At 40.3% G+C, this 22883-nt stretch overlaps 1 protein-coding gene across 2 annotated transcripts in view; it reads left to right on the top strand.

Annotated features, from left to right (window-relative positions):
* The first annotated feature begins 1710 nt into the window (after nucleotides 1-1710).
* LOC117419636 (interferon-induced very large GTPase 1-like) overlaps nucleotides 1711-22883 on the top strand; it is a 36396-nt gene continuing 15223 nt past the window's right edge. For both annotated transcript variants that reach the window (XM_059013419.1, XM_059013418.1), the window contains exons 1-6: nucleotides 1711-1815; nucleotides 2367-2409; nucleotides 15405-15464; nucleotides 19627-19824; nucleotides 21130-21333; nucleotides 22644-22847. In XM_059013419.1, the coding sequence (XP_058869402.1) occupies nucleotides 15443-15464; nucleotides 19627-19824; nucleotides 21130-21333; nucleotides 22644-22847 (628 nt within the window). In that variant the 5' untranslated portion in view covers nucleotides 1711-1815; nucleotides 2367-2409; nucleotides 15405-15442. The remainder of the gene's footprint in view (nucleotides 1816-2366; nucleotides 2410-15404; nucleotides 15465-19626; nucleotides 19825-21129; nucleotides 21334-22643; nucleotides 22848-22883) is intronic.

The following is a 22883-nucleotide window of genomic DNA, read 5'->3' as shown; positions in this document are numbered from 1 at the left end:
ACGAACGTGACCTGAGTGTTTTGAAAGTGACTAGTAGAGTGTTACGAACGTGACCTGAGTGTTTTGAAAGTGACTAGTAGAGTGCTACGAACGTGACCTGAGTGTTTTGAAAGTGACTAGTAGAGTGCTACGAACGTGATCTGAGTGTTTTGAAAGTGACTAGTAGAGTGTTATGAACGTGACCTGAGTGTTTTGAAAGTGACTAGTAGAGTGTTATGAACGTGACCTGAGTGTTTTGAAAGTGACTAGTAGAGTGTTATGAACGTGAACTGAGTGTTTTGAAAGTGACTAGTAGTTTTGAGCGTACTACACCTGTACTAGATCATAATACACAGCAGCTATCCTCGTGCAGTCCGTCAACATTCTGTTGGAGTCTATCAGCATTCAGAACTAGGCAGACACATGGCAAATGACATTTAATAGAGAAAAGTGTAATGTACTGCACACAGGCAATAAAAATGTGCATTATAAATATCATATGGGAGATACTGAAATTGAAGAAGGAATCTATGAAAAAGACCTAGGATTTTATGTTGACTCAGAAATGTCTTCATCTAGACAATGTGGGGAAGCTATAAAAAAGGCCAACAAGATCTGATTGAAGCATTCAAAATTCTAAGAGGTATTAACAGTGTCGACCCAGAGGACTTTTTCGACCTGAAAAAAGAAACAAGGACCAGGGGTCACAAATAGAAATTAGATAAAGGGGCATTCAGAACAGAAAATAGGAGGCACTTTTTTACACAGAGAATTGTGAGGGTCTGGAACCAACTCCACAGTAATGTTGTTGAAGCTGACACCCTGGGATCCTTCAAGAAGCTGCTTGATGAGATTCTGAGATCATTAAGCTACTAATAACCAAACGAGCAAGATGGACCAAATGGCCTCCTCTCGTTTGTAAACTTTCTTATGTTCTTATTTATCCTATCAGTTCAGGTTGAAGCATTTATATTTTTGCCTGAACTGATTTTCTAGATTTTCCACAGGGGAGGGGGGAGCTTCTCATAGGACCTGTCCCAGGCCCCAAAATTCCTGGCTGCGGCCCTGATTAAGATAACCGGCAACTGTTGGTGAGTGCTGCCTTATCTGGGGAGTATTGCAGCCACTTAATCACATTCTGCAGAATATGTTGCATAACCTCTTTGACAGAGGAACTCCACCTCAAAGTTCCTGAAAAGGAAAGCTAAAGTTTTGAAAGCACTGAAATTAAGAAAAAAAGAAAGAAATGTTTGCTGTGGGTGTTTGTGTTCTATTCTTTCATTTTACAATTACAATTATTTTAAAGATGGCAAGTGACCAACCAACCTCGTTCACATTATTGGCCTTTCAGAAACACTTTTGCATCAATGTTCTGCAACCAACTAATGTGTAGAATTGACACATGTGGTGCTAGTAACTCAGTTATGCAAACTGAAATCTTTAAAAAACAATAAACACATTCATTAAAAAAAAAAATCTAATTTATTCAGTGACGAAACATAAAACAGAGCCTCGTACCAGCCGCAATGCAAACACAGTTACGGAGGGGAACAAAGTTAGGAAGCTCATTTTAATTCAACAGTTTTATTTTTTAAACATAGTTAAGACAATGGCGATACCTGTTGTTGAAATGAGGGAGGATATATTGTAATTACTAGCACTGCCCCCCCCCCCCCTGTATTGGTAGATTGGTGTATTTTGCAGATCTACACGCCCACATGAGAGGATTATTTAAGGAAACACACATTCCCTGGCAGTCATCTGTTTAACTAGCTGTTAACAGGGAGCAGATCTCTTCTGAAGAAACTACAGCAACTTGTTGCTCGCAATTGTCCTGTAAGTATTCTTGATGTTACAAATTATATTGTATGTGATGATGGAATGTTTCTGCTTTAGAAAATATTTTGAGCATTTAATATCCAGGTGTGTGTTGAATTGCTTTGTAGCACAATGCAGGATATGTTAATACGTTTGTTACTAATTCTAATTGATTCATGGCAGTCGTACACGTTTTGTTACAGTAATCAGAGCTCTTCTAGTCATTGTAAAGAACAAAGGGTACAGCAATAGTCCACACACATGACTGTACAATAATTCAGTGAATGTCTGTGTTACCATGAAATATTAAGATCCTTCTACTAAAGAGAGACAGAGACGGAGGTATAGACAGCAGTCCAAGACAGACACACACAGAGATAAAGAGAGGCAGAGGTATAGACAGCAGTCCAGGACAGAGATAAAGAGAGACAGACAGAGGTATAGACAGCAGTCCAGTCATGAAAGACCAGCAGAGTGTACACGCATCTCCTCAGGATGCTCCACACAGCACAGTGAAGTCATTTAAGAGACAGCTGAACCTTCACTAAAGCTCTTGTTTTCCCTTCCAGCTTGTGCAGCTCCGAATCAGGAATTCCAAAAGCCACCCAACAGGTAAGTTGATTAAATGTCTTCATTTATTCCTGTAACGCTGTAAAGGTTATTTTAAAGACAAACGGACTAAGAAATGTAGAGAACTAGAGGGGGAGTCGTATGGATGATGTGAATTGGAGGGGAGGGTTGTTCTGCCAGGGCTGGACACTGTCTCGCGGTGGTGCACAGGGCTGAATGGTTTCAGATCTGAAGCCAGCCTCTCCCTCTATAGTCAGGAGATCGACTCCTGGAAAGAGCTTCTCTGGCATGATACTGGCTGGAGTAAAAGGGAAACACTGTTCAGAGAGTGGAGGCTGGAGGGAACCTGCATTATCCTCTGGGCCTCTTCACTGACACTAAGGGAGTCTTCGAGAAGCGGTGCAATAATTCAAACTGGGAGGGGAGAAAATAGAAAAATAATTGGTCACAGTAAATTAAAAAAAAAATCTTCTGGATGTGAACATTGCTGCTTTATTTTCCATTAGCCTACCATGCCTTCCATCTATTAATGCTATTAAACACGTTTTTAATTAAAATGCTGAGAAGGAATTGTGTGACCAGGTCCAGTTCTTTCTATGTGTTCTTGATTCATTATCAGCACTGTTGGCAGTATAGCTTTAGATAGAGAATTCTACCCTACCCTGAATTAAAACATGAAGAGATTGCTCCCTACTTTGTCTCCCCAGGGGTCGTGGAGATACGGGTACGATAAGACCCCTGGGGTACCCTTGAGCAAGGTACTTTACCTAGATTGCTCCAGTAAAAACCCAACTGTATAAAATGGGTAATTGTATGTAAAAATAATGTGATATCTGTATAATGTGAAATAATGTATAATGTGATATCTTGTAACAATTGTAAGTCGCCCTGGATAAGGGTGTCTGCTAAGAAATAAATAATAATAATAATAATAATAATAATAATAATAATAATAATAATAATAATAATAATAATAATAATAATAAGAGACCACCCCCTCTCTATGGCAAATCCCATTATAAAAACACCATCGGGGTAAGGCTCGGCCAATGGCGGTCTTGGGTCATACGAACTTAAAGGAACCCAATTTCTTTAGCTAAGACTGTTGTGCATCTATAGCGAGTTCATTGGCGAGGATTTGTGTGAAAAATGTGCATTATATATAAGACCTGAAACATGCACATATTATAGTGTATTCATGCAACAGGAGCACCGATTAAGTCCATGTGAAGTGTTTTGGGATCACAATCTTGAGGTTTTATCTTGAGGTAAACATTTTCAATGTCACACAATTATACGGAGATGCACTTAAAACCCTAAAAAAAAAAACATCTCCATTGCACACTATTGTGTATTATTCATACTAACTTTGCAGAATATAAAGCAAATACGACTGTTTCCAAAGAGATACCAAATACTTGTCTTTTTAATTCTGTGCATCCAAATACTTGTAATTAAAAGGTTTAAGAATTAAAGCTACTGTTTGTTATTCTGTCCTAAACCAGCAGTTTGTACCTAAACTGTTGTGACATTAAATTATTTATTAAATAAATATGGGGGGGGGGGGGTCATCAGATTATTCTCCATTTTATTGTAACTGAGGTACCGTTCAGTTGAATGAAAATTGTAAAGGGGTACCTGAGCTGAAACCTCCAGGTAGAAGGGGTACAGTTTCAAAAAAAGATTGAAACCCTTTGGCCTAGAGTATAAACTATCAGGAATAGATAAGGGAAATGTTGACTAATACAATACAATAAGATTTATTTGAAGTTGTTGAAGGTCTCTTAAACCCAGAAGCTCTGATAAACCCCTACGCAGATCTATAGACTGTGATGGAAGTTCTTTAATCCCAGTTCAAGCATTGACTCAGTGAGGAGACGTTGTGGTTTAATCAAACAGCTTTAATAAGTTTGCAAACTGGAGAGTTCAACAGAGTGACGCAGACTCTGTTAGCAATAGCAGAATCGCACACCCAGCTAATTTTTAAAGCAGCTTATATAGTTTTCTGGATCATCATACAAAGGAGGAAATTAAACAGTGTAACCATATAAGGATTGGTTATAGAACTTAAAAGAAGTGGGGACCATATAGGGTCACAGTCAAGTTATAGAAAAATAAATTATCTCCATTTTTGGAGAATCATAAAACAGTCACAAGATAAGTTTATGCTAAACATGACAGCTAAAATTAGTTTAAACTGGTTGCTCCTTGTTACCCACAACGTTGTTCACTTTTAGATCCTCATTGGTTCATCCGAATGGGGAGATTAACAGTAAGTCTCTGATTGGCTGCCCCCCGCGAGTTCCAAGGAACAGTCAGTTCAGTATACTGCAAATTATACTTTTTATATTTATTACACATAAAGTTATTATTTCTTATAGCTCATGTTCTACTCGTCCTATTGACTCGGGACAGGTCTCTACTTAAACTTAACAATACAACCTATATTGTTATCTTAAAACCTATTTGTTTGCTATTGAGCAAGCTAAGCAATTGCAATGTTATAAAAATTCCATTACAATACTGATGGGCATTATATAAGCAAATGAAATGTCTTTTTTTTTTTTGGAATACCATGTTCCTTCTCAAAAGTGTTTTAATATTAGCCTTTAATAAAGAAAAACGTCTGCTTTAATTCATGTTCATGTATATTTCAAGTTTCTTCATTGTAATAAGAAATACTTTAACATTTACATTTTATTTCTGTTTCTTCAGAAAAAAAACAGTTTTCTTGGAAGAGTAAAACATACATTAGCTTTGATTCATGTACTCAGGGTTACTCTCAAATGAATTCACAATCCAGTTTATGGTAAACTGCGCATGCATGACTTAGAAACTCGGTTGTCAGCTGAGCAGAATATCCCAAAAACTGGGCTGAATTCGAAAATACAAAATTTGGGACGTTATCTAAAAACCAGAGCAGCCCAGAATTTGGGATGTTATCAGAGCGGTCCGGAATTTGAGACATTATCTGCAAACCAAATCGGCCCAGAATTTGGGACATTATCAAAAGCAAAGCGGCCCGGAATTTGGGATGTAAATGAAAACAGGGGCAGCCTATATTTAAAAGTGTGATTACATTTGAAATAAACTAATGTATCCTGTAACAAAACTGCAATAGTGTATATATTTGATATTAAAATACATTGCGCAAACGATTATAGGTAAATGCAGTTTGAAAGAACAGTGTACACCACTACAGAAAAAAAACAATTCTTACATTCGTGCACAACATGATAATTCATATAAAGTAATAACCCATAGTTTGTTATATTAGTAGAGAAAAATACGATGTTATATTTTAATTGTAAGGTAGTGGAAAGCAGATCTCTCGCTCTCTTTCTCTGATCGCAATGTTAAATGCCTGCAAGCTTTTCCACTCGTGTGACGACATATTCATGTGACAGACATGGACCAATCAAAACAGGAGACTGTTACGCGGTTCCATCCCAAAAACCGGGCCTGTGTCATACCTCTTTGGAGTCAAACAAGATTTATTGACAACTAATGACAGCCCTTTAGACTAAACATCTATGGGCTCGATCTTCGATCTTCGCGCAATCCCCTCGCTAAATTGGTGCCTCGCAGAAAAAATAGTGCTTTGGCACAAAATGAGAGATATTCCAAAATGGCACAAAGCAGTTGAGCGACATTGGAATATAGCAAAAAATTTTAACAATTCGCAAATGTCTGCAGTCTCGCTTGGCTGTTGTGTGCAGTTGCTATATTGGTAGTGAATGCGCAGGCAGTTTTGCGAGGCACAAACAGATTTGCAACGCAGCTCTCGCTATTCCTTATCCAATGCTGCCATCGTGTGGCCCTTTCGTAGAACAGCCGGTTCAATACAACTACTGTGTTTTATTGTTAAACTGTCACAGAAACGCGAGACGGCATTCTTTCCATGTAACTCGCTGAAGAGGCGCCTCTGTTATTTTTTATAATCCACGGATCCCCTTGTGATGCTGATATTAAAGAAGACGAGGTTCAGCGGTACAGTCGGGTGTTTTTTTAAGCGTCGTGTTTCAGGGCTGTACAGACGTTCTGTCTCGTTATCAGTTAGCGCTTCAGCTTTATTTGGATGATTGCCTTTAATTTCCCGTTCCTCTCCAGTTTGTGAGATATGAATGTACCAGCTTTACATCATTTTTTTGGAACATATTCTCATTTTGTTGATAATTAATGAACATTTCTGTACTGTGGTTGTTGTCGAGAGTCATTGAAAACGAGTCATTTTGTGTTTGAATTGAAAGTGATGTTCTCGAGCAATCGAATTTTCCTCTAGAGGAATGATCACTTTTTGACGTCACTGCTGTGTTATTATGCGTTTTTTTGGAATGGCTCGGGATGCAAATCTAGCCTTCATCCATGTATTATATATACAGGCTCCCTTGAGAAAGACATGTACAACATATCGAAACGCTGGGCAGCTGGCTCTGTGAGATATATATATATATATATATATATAATCTGAACACAGCTGTTGTCCTTTTGAAATGACTCAAATTAACCTTAACCTCTGTGCAAAAACAGACATTTCAGATACATTCTTAAAATACAGCAAAATGAATATTTACAGGATAAGCAGGAGAGTACTGTGTGTATAAATAATACAGTTTTGTGTAATTGCACTTATTTGAAATCATTCTCATGCATTTATCATGCTTGCTACGTGTTCTTAATGGACTCGTATAAGCAAATAGTTACTATCAGGTTTAGCTGCTCTTATCGAATTCGCTCTTATAATTTACTCTGTGTGCTTTGTTTTGCTCTTTCTTGAATTGCTCTTATTGTTCTTTTATAACTGCTCTTGTATTGTGGTGTTCTCTAATGTGATATTTTCTAATGTGATGCTTTGTACTGTGAGAACTTGTAACAAGTGTAAGTCGCCCTGGATAAGGATGTCTAGAAAGAAAGAAAGAATAAAGTAATTGTTGAATATCACTACCTGTACTCCCCATTGCAAACAGCAGAGCAATGGCTTGTCACTGAGCTGTGTTCAGATAAAAAAAATGTAGTTTTATTAAAACCAACAGTTCTACTAAATGACCACACGATGGCAGCATTGGATAAGGAATAGCGAGAGCTGAGTTCTGCACCCCCTTAATAGTGCCTCATCTGCACTCCATGTAAAATCCTTCTATTGGTTTTAATTTTTCTCACGACTCGTTTTTCAGAATGAATCCAGTTTGTGCAAAAATTAAACACTGCAGTAATGTTTCTTGTTGCATCTAAATCAATAACCAGGCTTTTATGTCTTTTTAATTGGTCAAACTGCATAACAGGGAGTAGAGATCATGTAGATTTTGTTTAAAAATGTGTTGGTTAGGGTTAGGGGAAGGAATACATTATATATCAAAACATATCATTCATGGGTAAAGAAACTAAAGAGATGAAGATCTTATTCCGGTTTCTTGCCCTGAACTGAAAAAAAATAATCTGAAAAATGAGTTTATAAAGTGTATTGAAATGAAACTGCTGAGGATGAGAATTCACTGGACAATGAAATGAGGAGGGATCAGATGTGAAGAACAAATCCCACACACACACATACAATAACATGAGCAAACAGGTAGAACACATCTAATACAGAATAAAGACAATCCATGTGAATGAGATTAGAAAGAAACAGTGATTAATACATATACAATAACATGAGCAAACAGGTAGAACACATCTAATACAGAATAAAGACAATCCATGTGAATGAGATTAGAAAGAAACAGTGATTAATACATATACAATAACATGAGCAAACAGGTAGAACACATCTAATACAGAATAAAGACTATCCATGTGTATGAGATTAGAAAGAAACAGTGATTAATACATATACAATAACATGAGAAAACAGACAGTACACATCTAATACAGAATAAAGACAATCCATGTGAATGAGATTAGAAAGAAACAGTGATTAATACATATACAATAACATGAGCAAACAGGTAGAACACATCTAATACAGAATAAAGACAATCCATGTGAATGAGATTAGAAAGAAACAGTGATTAATACATATACAATAACATGAGAAAACAGACAGTACACATCTAATACAGAATAAAGACAATCCATGTGAATGAGATTAGAAAGAAAGAAACAGTGATTAATACATATACAATAACATGAGAAAACAGACAGTACACATCTAATACAGAATAAAGACAATCCATGTGAATGAGATTAGAAAGAAACAGTGATTAATACATATACAATAACATGAGAAAACAGACAGTACACATCTAATACAGAATAAAGACAATCCATGTGAATGAGATTAGAAAGAAACAGTGATTAATACATATACAATAATATGAGAAAACAGGTAGAACACATCTAATGCAGAATAAAGACAATCCATGTGTATGAGATTAGAAAGAAACAGTGATTAATACATATACAATAATATGAGAAAACAGACAGTACACATCTAATGCAGAATAAAGACAATCCATGTGTATGAGATTAGAAAGAAACAGTGATTAATACATATCCAATAATATGAGAAAACAGGTAGAACACATCTAATACAGAATAAAGACAATCCATGTGTATGAGATTAGAAACAGTGATTAATACATATACAATAACATGAGAAAACAGACAGTACACATCTAATGCAGAATAAAGACAATCCATGTGTATGAGATTAGAAAGAAACAGTGATTAATACATATCCAATAATATGAGAAAACAGACAGTACACATCTAATACAGAATAAAGACAATCCATGTGTATGAGATTAGAAAGAAAGAAACAGTGATTAATACATATCCAATAACATGAGAAAACAGGTAGAACACATCTAATACAGAATAAAGACAATCCATGTGAATGAGATTAGAAAGAAACAGTGATTAATACATATACAATAATATGAGCAAACAGACAGTACACATCTAATACAGAATAAAGACAATCCATGTGTATGAGATTAGAAAGAAACAGTGATTAATACATATACAATAATATGAGAAAACAGACAGTACACATCTAATGCAGAATAAAGACAATCCATGTGTATGAGATTAGAAAGAAACAGTGATTAATACATATACAATAACATGAGAAAACAGACAGTACACTTCTAATACAGAATAAAGACAATCCATGTGTATGAGATTAGAAACAGTGATTAATACATATACAATAACATGAGAAAACAGACAGTACACATCTAATGCAGAATAAAGACAATCCATGTGTATGAGATTAGAAAGAAACAGTGATTAATACATATCCAATAATATGAGAAAACAGACAGTACACATCTAATACAGAATAAAGACAATCCATGTGTATGAGATTAGAAAGAAAGAAACAGTGATTAATACATATCCAATAACATGAGAAAACAGGTAGAACACATCTAATACAGAATAAAGACAATCCATGTGAATGAGATTAGAAAGAAACAGTGATTAATACATATACAATAATATGAGCAAACAGACAGTACACATCTAATACAGAATAAAGACAATCCATGTGAATGAGATTAGAAAGAAACAGTGATTAATACATATACAATAACATGAGAAAACAGGTAGAACACATCTAATACAGAATAAAGACAATCCATGTGTATGAGATTAGAAAGAAACAGTGATTAATACATATCCAATAATATGAGAAAACAGGTAGAACACATCTAATACAGAATAAAGACAATCCATGTGTATGAGATTAGAAAGAAAGAAACAGTGATTAATACATATCCAATAATATGAGAAAACAGGTAGAACACATCTCTTACAGAATAAAGACAATCCATGTGTATGAGATTAGAAAGAAACAGTGATTAATACATATCCAATAATATGAGAAAACAGGTAGAACACATCTAATACAGAATAAAGACAATCCATGTGAATGAGATTAGAAAGAAACAGTGATTAATACATATACAATAATATGAGAAAACAGGTAGAACACATCTAATACAGAATAAAGACAATCCATGTGAATGAGATTAGAAAGAAACAGTGATTAATACATATCCAATAATATGAGAAAACAGGTAGAACACATCTAATACAGAATAAAGACAATCCATGTGAATGAGATTAGAAAGAAACAGTGATTAATACATATACAATAATATGAGAAAACAGGTAGAACACATCTAATACAGAATAAAGACAATCCATGTGAATGAGATTAGAAAGAAACAGTGATTAATACATATACAATAATATGAGAAAACAGGTAGAACACATCTAATACAGAATAAAGACAATCCATGTGTATGAGATTAGAAACAGTGATTAATACATATCCAATAATATGAGAAAACAGGTAGAACACATCTAATACAGAATATAGACAATCCATGTGTATGAGATTAGAAACAGTGATTAATACATATACAATAACATGAGAAAACAGGTAGAACTCATCTAATACAGAATAAAGACAATCCATGTGAATGAGATTAGAAAGAAACAGTGATTAATACATATCCAATAATATGAGAAAACAGACAGTACACATCTAATACAGAATAAAGACAATCCATGTGAATGAGATTAGAAAGAAACAGTGATTAATACATATACAATAATATGAGAAAACAGGTAGAACACATCTAATACAGAATAAAGACAATCCATGTGTATGAGATTAGAAACAGTGATTAATACATATACAATAACATGAGAAAACAGGTAGAACACATCTAATACAGAATATAGACAATCCATGTGTATGAGATTAGAAAGAAACAGTGATTAATACATATACAATAATATGAGAACACAGGTAGAACACATCTAATACAGAATAAAGTCAATCCATGTGTATGAGATTAGAAAGAACCCCTTATGTGTGTGTTTCCCGTCACACCTGACATCACTGACATCACTAAGCACATGACACATTCTCCCTGAAGACTGGCCATGCGGACCCAGCACTGGAAATCACAGTCCTTGTGATTGGGAACATGTTCAGTAACTGCAGGAGGAATGTTAATAAAGATCGCCAGGCAGGTGTCCCGCCTCCCTTTTAGTGTTTTGTGTTGGAGATTTGGTTTGTTTAATGATTTATTTTGCTCTGTGAGCAGTGTTTATTTTTGTTTATATATTGTATTTATTTTTGTGTTATTTAATAAACGGCGCACGCCCGCGCCTTTGAACTGCACTACCTGCCTGCCTGTTTTTGTTCCGTCTTCTGGCCTGACGTCACCGCAATGCCATTTCCTGCCACAAGTGACTTACCACGTTATTAGAGGCAATATATATATATATATATATATAATGAAATTGTGTATTTAATATACACACCTCAATTATAATGCATGTAAATTGATCTTATAAATAAATACCCAGGTAACAGAAACTCTGTGAATTTACCTCTCAGGAGTAAATCACTGCAATGAAGATTCTGCTGAAAATACACTGCCAGAGACATTATGACATCACTTTCCTTTTTGATGTCACCTTCAAGTCATTGGGTGTGTTAAGTAACTGAGCTGCTCAGAGGGAGCAGGACTGAGCGTGTCGTTGAGTGGGTTCATTCACTGAGCTGCTCAGAGCAGGACTGAGCGTGTTGTTGAGTGGCTTCATTCACTGAGCTGCTCAGAGCAGGGCTGAGCGTGTCGTTGGGTGGGTTCATTCACTGAGCTGCTCAGAGGGAGCAGGACTGAGCGTGTTGTTGAGTGGGTTCATTCACTGAGCTGCTCAGAGCAGGGCTGAGCGTGTCGTTGAGTGGGTTCATTCACTGAGCTGCTCAGAGCAGGGCTGAGCGTGTCGTTGGGTGGGTTCATTCACTGAGCTGCTCAGAGGGAGCAGGACTGAGCGTGTTGTTGAGTGGGTTCATTCACTGAGCTGCTCAGAGCAGGGCTGAGCGTGCCGTTGAGTGGGTTCATTCACTGAGCTGCTCAGAGCAGGACTGAGAGTGTCTTTGAGTGGGTTCATTCACTGAGCTGCTCAGAGCAGGGCTGAGCGTGTCGTTGAGTGGGTTCATTCACTGAGCTGCTCAGAGCAGGGCTGAGCGTGTCGTTGAGTGGGTTCATTCACTGAGCTGCTCAGAGCAGGACTGAGCGTGTTGTTGAGTGGGTTCATTCACTGAGCTGCTCAGAGCAGGGCTGAGCGTGTCATTGAGTGGGTTCATTCACTGAGCTGCTCACTTACTTATCCAGTGCTGAACATGAACAGCACCTGTCTGTTGCCATGGCACTGTGCTTATAAACAGATAACTGCATTAAAATGACAGCACTGTGCATGGGGAGGGGCCAGTCTTCTTCAATCCAGTGAATAATTATTCATTTGAAATACCTACAATGCAAGCTGGTCCTGTTGCTTTTGCTGCTCTTTCTCTGCTCTGCATACCAGTGATGCCCTTCTACCCAGCGTGCAGATCTACTGTGCTGCTTCACTGCTTTCATTCAGTGTGTGTGAACAAGGTTTATATTGGTGATACCTTTTTATTAATAAAACAATACAAAAGAGAATTACTTTTTACAACAACTTAAGAAATCAGCCCTTTAGTTTTCTTTCATCCTTTTCAGTTAATTGAAATGATTTCTTAGATTAAACTTTCTTAACCCTTTTAAAGGATACTGTAATTGGATTTTTCAATACAAACCTCTCACTCTCTGACAGATATGATCTGATTTCATTATTCATTCAATACATTTGGTTTATTAACCTGCTCTGTCACTCCACTGGGTAGTTATTCATATAATAAAAATCATTTCATTCAAAGAGCTTTAGTTTTCTAACGCCTCTCAGGGTTTTCTTGTGGAATGGGACGCTTTTTAATCACAATAAGACGCCTCAGGACATCTTTTCAAAGCTTTTACACCAGTCTTTAATTAACTCCTATTTATTTTAAAGAGGTAAACCACCTGTTCATTTTACAAAACTAGAACCACACAGCTGAGTAATACACTGTATTTCAAGCCCTCTTCAGCACTCTCAGTGTGTTTAGTTTTGCATTGTGTAACATTAACATGATGTCTTGTCCTTTTTTAAATCAATAGCAGTTAATTAAAGCCTGGAGGAAGCGCTTTGATAATGCGTCCCCTCGAGTCTCACAGAGCAGCGCACTCCTTGGCGTGTCTCATTGCTGGTGACTCTTCTGCTGCTGTGGACGCGGCTCTGTTGCCTGGTTTAGTTCGCAGCGCAGTCTGAGGAAGATTCTAAATCTGTGCCGCTGGACAGCAGGGAGGAATACTGTCCTGGATAAAGAATAGGAGACAAGAATACAGTTTAAGAGAAACTAAATAAAAGCATGTGGTAGAAATAGCAGAAGTTACTACCTGGAAGTTTACTCGTAAAGAATGACCTTTCTGCTCCCCTGTGCTGTATTTACCAAAAACAAGTTCACACGCCCTGACCCTTCCGAGACTAGCGAAGAGAAAGCTGAGAAACTGCGCGCATGACTACGCCATTGTGGATCTGTTTGTGACAACAGCGCTCAACTTGAATTAACCTGATATACTTCTAAAAAACATTACCAGGGGTATAGCGTTAGTGTTTGAACATTTCGTTCTGAAGAATAGGGCAGAATATATAAATATCGACACACAAAACACAGACTATTTATCTGCGAAAAACTCGCTGCATCGGCGCTGCTTCAGTCACAGCGTCACGGCTGATAATATAACTCCCGTCGCGGTCAACTATCACGGTAGAGCCCTCATCGCCGGGCACTCTCTCAAATATCTTTTTTTTTTTTTTTTTTTAATTATAATCTGCAAATTCTTAGACAAGACGGATAATTACTCACAATAAATAGCACTGGTGTATACACACAGAAGCAGCTATGAGAAAGAAAGACATGAACGATTTCTTTACATTAAATATATTGGTTAATTGTGGGCTCTAGTTGTTAACATCACTGAGCCCCTTGTCCCTGTGGATTGCAACCACAATGTGGAAACATATAGAGAATGTATGGGAATGGTCAATGAACACTGATTTCTAATACTGGACCCTGTCTTAATACTGTATCACATTCTGAATATGAATATAGCTGAGTTATTAATTGTAGGTAATAATTAGAATGCCAGATATATATTTAGCATTAAAAAGCAATCCATGTGATTTCTTTACCAGTCGTTCATTATTTTGTGTATCAGCCTCCACACAAAGCCGAGCGCAGTGCGGTATACTGTAATGATGCTCCAGTCAGTCTGCCCGGACTGCACCTGAACCATCTTAAAAACACGAAGCCTCCAATAAGCTCATTTGTAAAAGTTAGTAAAGAATGGCGCTATATAATCTAAGGAAGCTGAATGTGAACTCCTAGCTGGTGCAGCGAGAGGGAGAGATGGCGGGGTAGAGAAGGAGTCTCCTCCATTTGCATGTTGGAAATGCCTCGTTTGGCTTTGGGATAGAAAAATGCGTTGTGGGACCGGCCGATATTTCCACATGAACATTGGATCGGGGTTTGGTTTGGTCACAATTCCGAGATACTGGCCAATACTCATCAAGGGTTTAATATCAATTCGAAATTATCGACACTTTTTACATATTAAATAAAATACAAATTAAAGTTAACACACTTACGTTTTGTCACTTTTCATTCATTTATATGCACTGTACGGTTTGTTTGATAGGACACACTGCTCAGCTGACTGTGGCTAAAACTGCCTTTATTGTGATCCAGCACATGCTGAAGTAAAATGCTAAACTAAACTACTTTATGAGAACAGTCTTTATGACAGTTTACTGCATAGCAGTACAAGCACATTTATTCTTTTTAGAAAGTGTTGCTAATTGTGAATTGTTGTAAAACCATTGATGAATACTGACCACTATCTCAGAAGTCTGACTTACTACGTACAGTATATGTTTTTCTGTTTGAATTGTACTTAAAATACTGTATCTTGGCTACTTAAGTTAAGAAATGATTATTAATAGTATAATGTATACCTTTCTTTTGTTTAACTCTATAACGCCACCCTCACTTTATTGCCAGGTTTTCCTTGGCCCTATAAAAAGGCGGTATAAAGAGGCTTGACTGTACTAAATATATTTGTATTCCCCACCATCCACTTCTTTCACTCTTTTCACTGTTTCTTTTTGACTAGATAAACAACTGACCTTTCAGCTTACATTTGTGGAAACGATGACAGACAAAACCCAAACAGGTACGTACTGGTTCAGTTGTTTATTCATTGTTTATCTGGCTGGCCCTGATCCACTTAAGACAAGCCCTGTAAATGGATCAAACACTGCTATGCATAAAACAAGCAAGTTAATCAGCCTGCTATAATAAATCTATTGCATTCTGCAATCTAGAAATCCATTGTTTTCAGTCACTACTTTAGGAATATGCCCTAAGACACTTTAGGGTAGTGGTACTAAACTGGCCTAAACTGGTCGCAGTGCAAAGTAAGTGCAGTCTGCATTCTAGTTATGACAATTCAGAGTATACATTTCATCTTCTGTACTAAGAAACACTATGTAGATGAAGAGAGCTGCAATACTGCTAATTTAAATACAGCATTTCCAGAGTTCAATGACATTTATAGAGGCATTGATGGTTTGTAGCCGATACCGTAATTGAAAAAAGGTGGCGTAATGCCCCCACATTGACAAGCATTGCAGCTGCTCAATAAATGGGCTACTATCACTCTCTACTACTGTATACTGTTAGGTTATTACCATAACCCTGGTTCCCTGAAAGAGAATGAAAACCGTTACCAAATGGGAAGAGCCCTCTCTGACCGCCAATCACTGAGCTGCCCTATCAGGGCCCTGCTGTAAGGGGAAAGTCCCTCCCACCTCCTGCTGAAGAGGGATGTCCTCACAGTAGCACATCGCCATTTTCTTTCGAAAACAGAGGTCAGCTGGGGACACGTCCTCGAAGGGTAATGGTTGTCATTCTCTTTCAGGGAACCAGGGTTATGGTAATGTTCCCTTTCAATTGAATGACAACCATTACCGAATGGGAAGCTGTACCAAAGCTGTCGTGGCTCCAGATTACCGACAGTACAGCCTCACGGCGATAGCCTCAGAGCCCATATGACGCCTAAGGGCATGCCGCAAGCAACACCCTAGAGCCCAGGACGGTCTCGCTCGGTTTGTAACATCAAGGCAGTAAAATCGTGCAAATGTCTGACTACCTGTCCATGTAGCAGCATTGCATAACTCATCTAAGGAGGTGCCATGAAGGAAAGCCCACGAAGTTGCCTGGCCCTTGTAACGGGGAATCCGTCTGTTCATACGCCAAGTGTATCACATCTGCCACCCAGTGCGCTAGACACTGCTTCGATAGGGCCTGACCTCTAGAGCGGGACCCATAGCAGACAAATAGCTGGTTGGACTGTCTCCAGGACGCCGTCCTATCCAGGTAACAGCGCAGAGCCCGAACAGGGCATAGCCTGTGCTGTCTACGGTCCTCCTCTGATTCGTGCGGGGGAGGTGTGAAAGTTTCCAAAACCACTGGCTGGTTAATATGGAATGAGGATACCACCTTTGGCAAAAAGGATGGATTTGTTATTAATGTTACCCGCGAGTCATTTCCAGTGAAAGCCATGCATGTGTCATCAATGGACAGCACATGCTCACTTACTCGTCTGGCAGATGTAATGGCTATTAAAAATACCACCTTCAATGAAACAGGGCGCAGTTCTGCTGACGCCATGGGATCGAATGGGGCACCCATAAGGGACCACAGTACCAGTTCTGGATCCCACTTGGGGACCATACTTTTCATAGGAGGACGACAACATGTCGGAGAGGAGAGCAAACCAGGGGCGTCTCAGCCATCTGGGTGCAACCAGCAGACCTGTGCTCTCTCCACCCTGATCCTCTCTAGTGTCAGGGGTAATAATGGTAGCGGAGGGAACTCATACAAGAGCCCCTGTGGCCAGGGGTGAGCTAGCGCGTCTACTCCCAGGGGGCCCCCGTCTCTATCCATGGAGAACCATAGGGGGCAATGAGTTGACTCGGCTCTGGCAAAGAGGTCGACTCGTGCCGGTCGAAATCTCTCCCAAATCTGCTGCACCACTTGAGGATGCAGTCTCCATTCCGAGCTGTCTGGAGCTCTTCTGGACAGGAGGTCTGCTGCCTTGTTGTCCACACCGGGGAGGTGAACTGCCCTGATAGAACGCAAGTTTCTGTGCGTCCAGGACAGGAGTCTGTGCACTGCATGGTGAAGGCCCGGTGAGCGCAGGCCGCCGGGCCTTCACCATGCTTGGTTGCTCTTCTGTTGATGTATTGAGAGCCTTAACTTCATCACATGATCTATGACCTGTTTTGTGTGCGTCTCTGCACGTCTTTTGGAATGCGCTCAAACTAGCCAATCGTCCAGATAGTTCAGGATCCGAATACCCCGCAGCCTGAGTGGAGCCAGTGCTGCATCCATGCACTTTGAAAATGTGCGGGGCGCCAGCAAGAGGCCAAACGGCAGCACGCAGAATTCGTACGTGTTGCCTTGAAAGGCGAAGCGTAGATACTTTCTGTGCGCGGGACGGATCGGGACATGAAAGTAGACGTCTTGCAGGTCGATCAATGTAAACCAGTCACCCGGTTGGACAGACTGGAGGATACGCTGTGCTGTCAACATGTTGAACTTCCTCTGTTTGAGGAAGAAGTTGAGGATTCTGAGGTCCAGAAGGTCTGAAACCGCCGTCCCTCTTGGGCACCAGGAAGTACCTGGAGTAAAAGCCGCTGAGGGCATTCCTTGGATCTACCAAGTGCACAGCATTCTTCTGTTGAAGATTGGCGATCTCCTGTTGAAGGAGTATCGCTCTCGCTGGTTCGACGGTGGTGAGGAGCACACCCTTGAAGGGTGGCGGACCTAAGCGGAATTGTAGAGCGTATCCATGTCTCATTGTCAATAGCACCCAGGAGTCCTGGGAGTCAATCTGTGCCGAGGTCGGTGCCGGGCTGTAGACGGCTCTGAAGCTAGTCACCGGTGCCGAATCAATCTGTGCCGAGGTCGGTGCCGGGCTGTAGACGGCTCTGAAGCTAGTCACCGGTGCCGAGTCAATCTGTGCCGAGGTCGGTGCCGGGCTGTAGACGGCTCTGAAGTTAGTCACCGGTGCTAAGTCAATCTGTGCCGAGGTCGGTGCCGGGCGGTAGACGGCTCTGAAACTAGTCACCGGTGCCGAGTCAATCTGTGCCGAGGTTGGTGCCGGGCTGTAGACGGCTCTGAAGCTAGTCACCAGTGCTGAGTCAATCTGTGCCGAGGTCGGTGCCGGGCGGTAGACAGCTCTGAAGCTAGTCACCGGTGCTGAGTCAATCTGTGCCGAGGTCGGTGCCGGGCTGTAGATGGCTCTGAAGCTAGTCACCGGTGCCGAGTCAATCTGTGCCGAGGTCGGTGCCGGGCTGTAGATGGCTCTGAAGCTAGTCACCGGTGCCGAGTCAATCTGTGCCGAGGTCGGTGCCGGGCTGTAGATGGCTCTGAAGCTAGTCACCGGTGCCGAGTCAATCTGTGCCGAGGTCGGTGCCGGGCTGTAGACGGCTCTGAAGCTAGTCACCGGTGAGGGTCAATCTGTGCCGAGGTCGGTGCCGGGCTGTAGACGGCTCTGAAGCTATTCACCGGTGCAGAGTTAATCGGTGCAGGGATCAGCGTCGAGGAGAGCACTGTCGGTGCTGAACAGTCGGTACCGAGTCAGATGGTTCCGAGGTCGGTGCCGATGGTAGGCGCAGTCGGCGTTGGGCTGTAGGTGGCGCTGAAGATGGTTACACCGGTGCCAAGTCAATCGGGGTCAGTGGGAAAACCACGGTCGATGCCGGGGTATGCAGTCGGCATGGTCAGCCGCGCTAGGTGAGCCCGACGCTTTTTTTTTTTTGGTCGCTGTGGCTGATTAAATTGGCGTAGAGGACGATGCCACGAGCCGCGGGGTCTCCTTACAGCACCAGAACAGCTCTCACACGGTATAAGAAAGCTACACAAGGCCTCGTGAAGTGTTAACTGTAATGGTTCTGCTGAATTGCAATAACTGCGTTATATAGACAGGTCCTTACCAGTTTTGTCCGGATGGGCTTGCTGTACGTTGTCGGGGCTGTGTTGCTATCCATGCTCTACGGTTGTGGAAGAGTGACTTCAAGCGTCGTTCATTGCTGGTGCACCACTTGTAGGTCGCTCTATATTGCTGTTACACATTAGAACAATTATCCCAAAGACATACCCAAAGTCAGACACTTTGAGATTTGCTTGTAACATACAATGTTTTTAAGAAAGCAGAGTAATTATTGGGAAGGTTTTTTTTCAAGCATGATGCATGAAAATCTTCCTTTGAAACCATTTTTCAGCAATTGGAAGAAATCCCGGCAATGATGTGTGGTATTTCATTTCAGATTTGGAAGTCCAGATTAATAACCAAGGACTTGATCCAAAGAAATGGAAGGAATTGTTAAAGAAAGAGTTTCAAGTTACATCAGTTGAGGCTCTCCAGCATTTAAACAAAGACGACTACCAGGAGCTTGAAAAGCATGCAGGTGCTGACTGGGAAAGACGTGCTTTAGCCAAGCTGGTTAATGTTGACATTTCAACAGGTAAGCAGAAAGAAGTGGTAGGATTAGCTAGTGTGTGGTGAGACAAGCATTACCCTGCTGACTTAAACCCTCCCCACCCGTGCGGCGCTTGTGTATCCCCCCCATGGAACTTCCGGCCATAGTCAGCGATGGCATAGCCTGGATTGGAACCAGCGATCTCCAGGCTATAGGACGCACCCTGCACTGCCGGTAAAGCGCCTTAGCTGCATGCAATGCCACTCGGGAGCCCCATATATTAAGAATTTAAACTAAGGCCTGGACAAAATCAAAACTTTGACAACCCGCTAATACACTACAAAACTGTATTTAATAGTGTTTTCTTTTTTCTGTTAGTATCTTATTTCTTCTACTCATAAAAAGAAAAAGCTATGAAATACAGTTTTGTAAAGTGTGATTAGCAGGTTGCCAAAGTTTTGATTTGGTCTGGGCCTAAGTGAAAAGTCTTTAATACAATGAAGGAGAAGTTGAGGTTGAAAAGTAATTGACATTGTTCCTCAGCTCTTACAGGAGAAATCAGCAGTAGATAAAAAATAAAAGATGAATTATCCTGCCTTGCGGTCCGAATGTCCAATACATCTGCTCTTCTGAAGCATCTCTCCTGAGCCAGTAGATGCCTTCCACATGTACTGTTGCATGCCCAGTGAAGCGTCGTATTGGCTAGTTCAAGTTCTGTGTGGAAACAAGGTCTGTCTGTCTGCTGTGTTCGTGGTTGCGGAGAAAAGGCAGTAAAACTGTTCTAATTTCTAATAACTAAGGAAGTCCAGGGGCAGCGACTGCAACATTTTGTTTGGCCACATTGGTAAACACATTTCTATACATGCAAATAAGGTAGGAGCACTTTCAAAAATGATCGAAAGACTAAAAGTGGCGGGGTTCACATTCACGTTAGAGTTGTGCCAAAGTGGTGCTTTAAGTGTTAACTGTAATGGTTCTGCTGAATTGCAATAGCTGCGTTATATAGACAGGTCCTTACCAGTTTTGTCCGGATGGGCTTGCTGTACGTTGTCGGGGCTGTGTTGCTATCCACGCTCTACGGTTGTGGAAGAGTGACTTCAAGCGTCGTTCTTTGCTGGTGCACCACTTGTAGGTCGCTCTATATTGCTGTTACACATTAGGACAATTATCCCAAAGACATACCCAAAGTCAGACACTTTGAGATTTGCTTGTAACATACAATGTTTTTAAGGAAGCAGAGTAATTATTGGGAAGGTTTTTTTTCAAGCATGATGCATGAAAATCTTCCTTTGAAACCATTTTCAGCAATTGGAAGAAATCCCGGCAATGATGTGTGGTATTTCATTTCAGATTTGGAAGTCCAGATTAAAAACCAAGGACTTGATCCAAAGAAATGGAAGGAATTGTTAAAGAAAGAGTTTCAAGTTACATCAGTTGAGGCTCTCCAGCATTTAAACAAAGACGACTACCAGAAGCTTGAAAAGCATGCAGGTGCTGACTGGGAAAGACGTGCTTTAGCCAAGCTGGTTAATGTTGACATTTCAACAAAATCAGGTAAGCAGAAAGAAGTGGTAGGATTAGCTAGTGTGTGGTGAGACAAGCATTACCCTGCTGACTTAAACCCTCCCCACCCGTGCGGCGCTTGTGTATCCCCCCCCCCCATGGAACTTCCGGCCATAGTCAGCGATGGCATAGCCTGGATTGGAACCAGCGATCTCCAGACTATAGGACGCACCCTGCACTGCCGGTGAAGCGCCTTAGCTGCATGCAATGCCACTCGGGAGCCCCATATATTAAGAATTTAAACTAAGGCCTGGACAAAATCAAAACTTTGACAACCCGCTAATGCACTACAAAACTGTATTTAATAGTGTTTTCTTTTTTTCTGTTAGTATCTTATTTCTTCTACTCATAAAAAGAAAAAGCTATGAAATACAGTTTTGTAAAGTGTGATTAGCAGGTTGCCAAAGTTTTGATTTGGTCTGGGCCTAAGTGAAAAGTCTTTAACACAATGAAGGAGAAGTTGAGGTTGAAAAGTAATTGACATTGTTCCTCAGCTCTTAAAGGGGAAATCAGCAGTAGATAAAAAATAAAAGATGAACTATCCTACCTTGCTATCCGAATGTCCAAAATATCTGCTGCTCTGAAGCATCTCTCCTGAGCCAGTAGATGCCTTCCACATGTACTGTTGCATGTCCAGTGAAGCGTCGTATTGGCTAGTTCAAGTTCTGTGTGGAAACAAGGTCTGTCTGTCTGTTGTGTTCGTGGTTGCGGAGAAAAGGCAGTAAAACTGTTCTAATTTCTAATAACTAAGGAAGTCCAGGGGCAGCGACTGCAACATTTTGTTTGGCCACATTGGTAAACACATTTCTATACATGCAAATAAGGTAGGAGCACTTTAAAAAATGATCGAAAGACTAAAAGTGGCGGGGTTCACATTCACGTTAGAGTTGTGCCAAAGTGGTGCTTTAAGTGTTAACTGTAATGGTTCTGCTGAATTGCAATAGCTGCGTTATATAGACAGGTCCTTACCAGTTTTGTCCGGATGGGCTTGCTGTACGTTGTCGGGACCGTGTTGCTATCCACGCTCTACGGTTGTGGAAGAGTGACTTCAAGCGTCGTTCTTTGCTGGTGCACCACTTGTAGGTCGCTCTATATTGCTGTTACACATTAGGACAATTATCCCAAAGACATACCCAAAGTCAGACACTTTGAGATTTGCTTGTAACATACAATGTTTTTAAGGAAGCAGAGTAATTATTGGGAAGGTTTTTTTTCAAGCATGATGCATGAAAATCTTCCTTTGAAACCATTTTCAGCAATTGGAAGAAATCCCGGCAATGATGTGTGGTATTTCATTTCAGATTTGGAAGTCCAGATTAAAAACCAAGGACTTGATCCAAAGAAATGGAAGGAATTGTTAAAGAAAGAGTTTCAAGTTACATCAGTTGAGGCTCTCCAGCATTTAAACAAAGACGACTACCAGATGCTTGAAAAGCATGCAGAAGCTCAATGGGAAAGACTTGCTTTAGCCAAGCTGGTTAATGTTGACATTTCACCAAAATCAGGTAAGCAGAAAGAAGTGGTAGGATTAGCTAGTGTGT

The sequence above is a fragment of the Acipenser ruthenus genome, chromosome 45 (assembly GCF_902713425.1).
Source record: "Acipenser ruthenus chromosome 45, fAciRut3.2 maternal haplotype, whole genome shotgun sequence".
NCBI classification, from domain to species: Eukaryota; Metazoa; Chordata; class Actinopteri; order Acipenseriformes; family Acipenseridae; genus Acipenser; species Acipenser ruthenus.
This window is presented reverse-complemented; position numbering and strand designations above follow the sequence as displayed.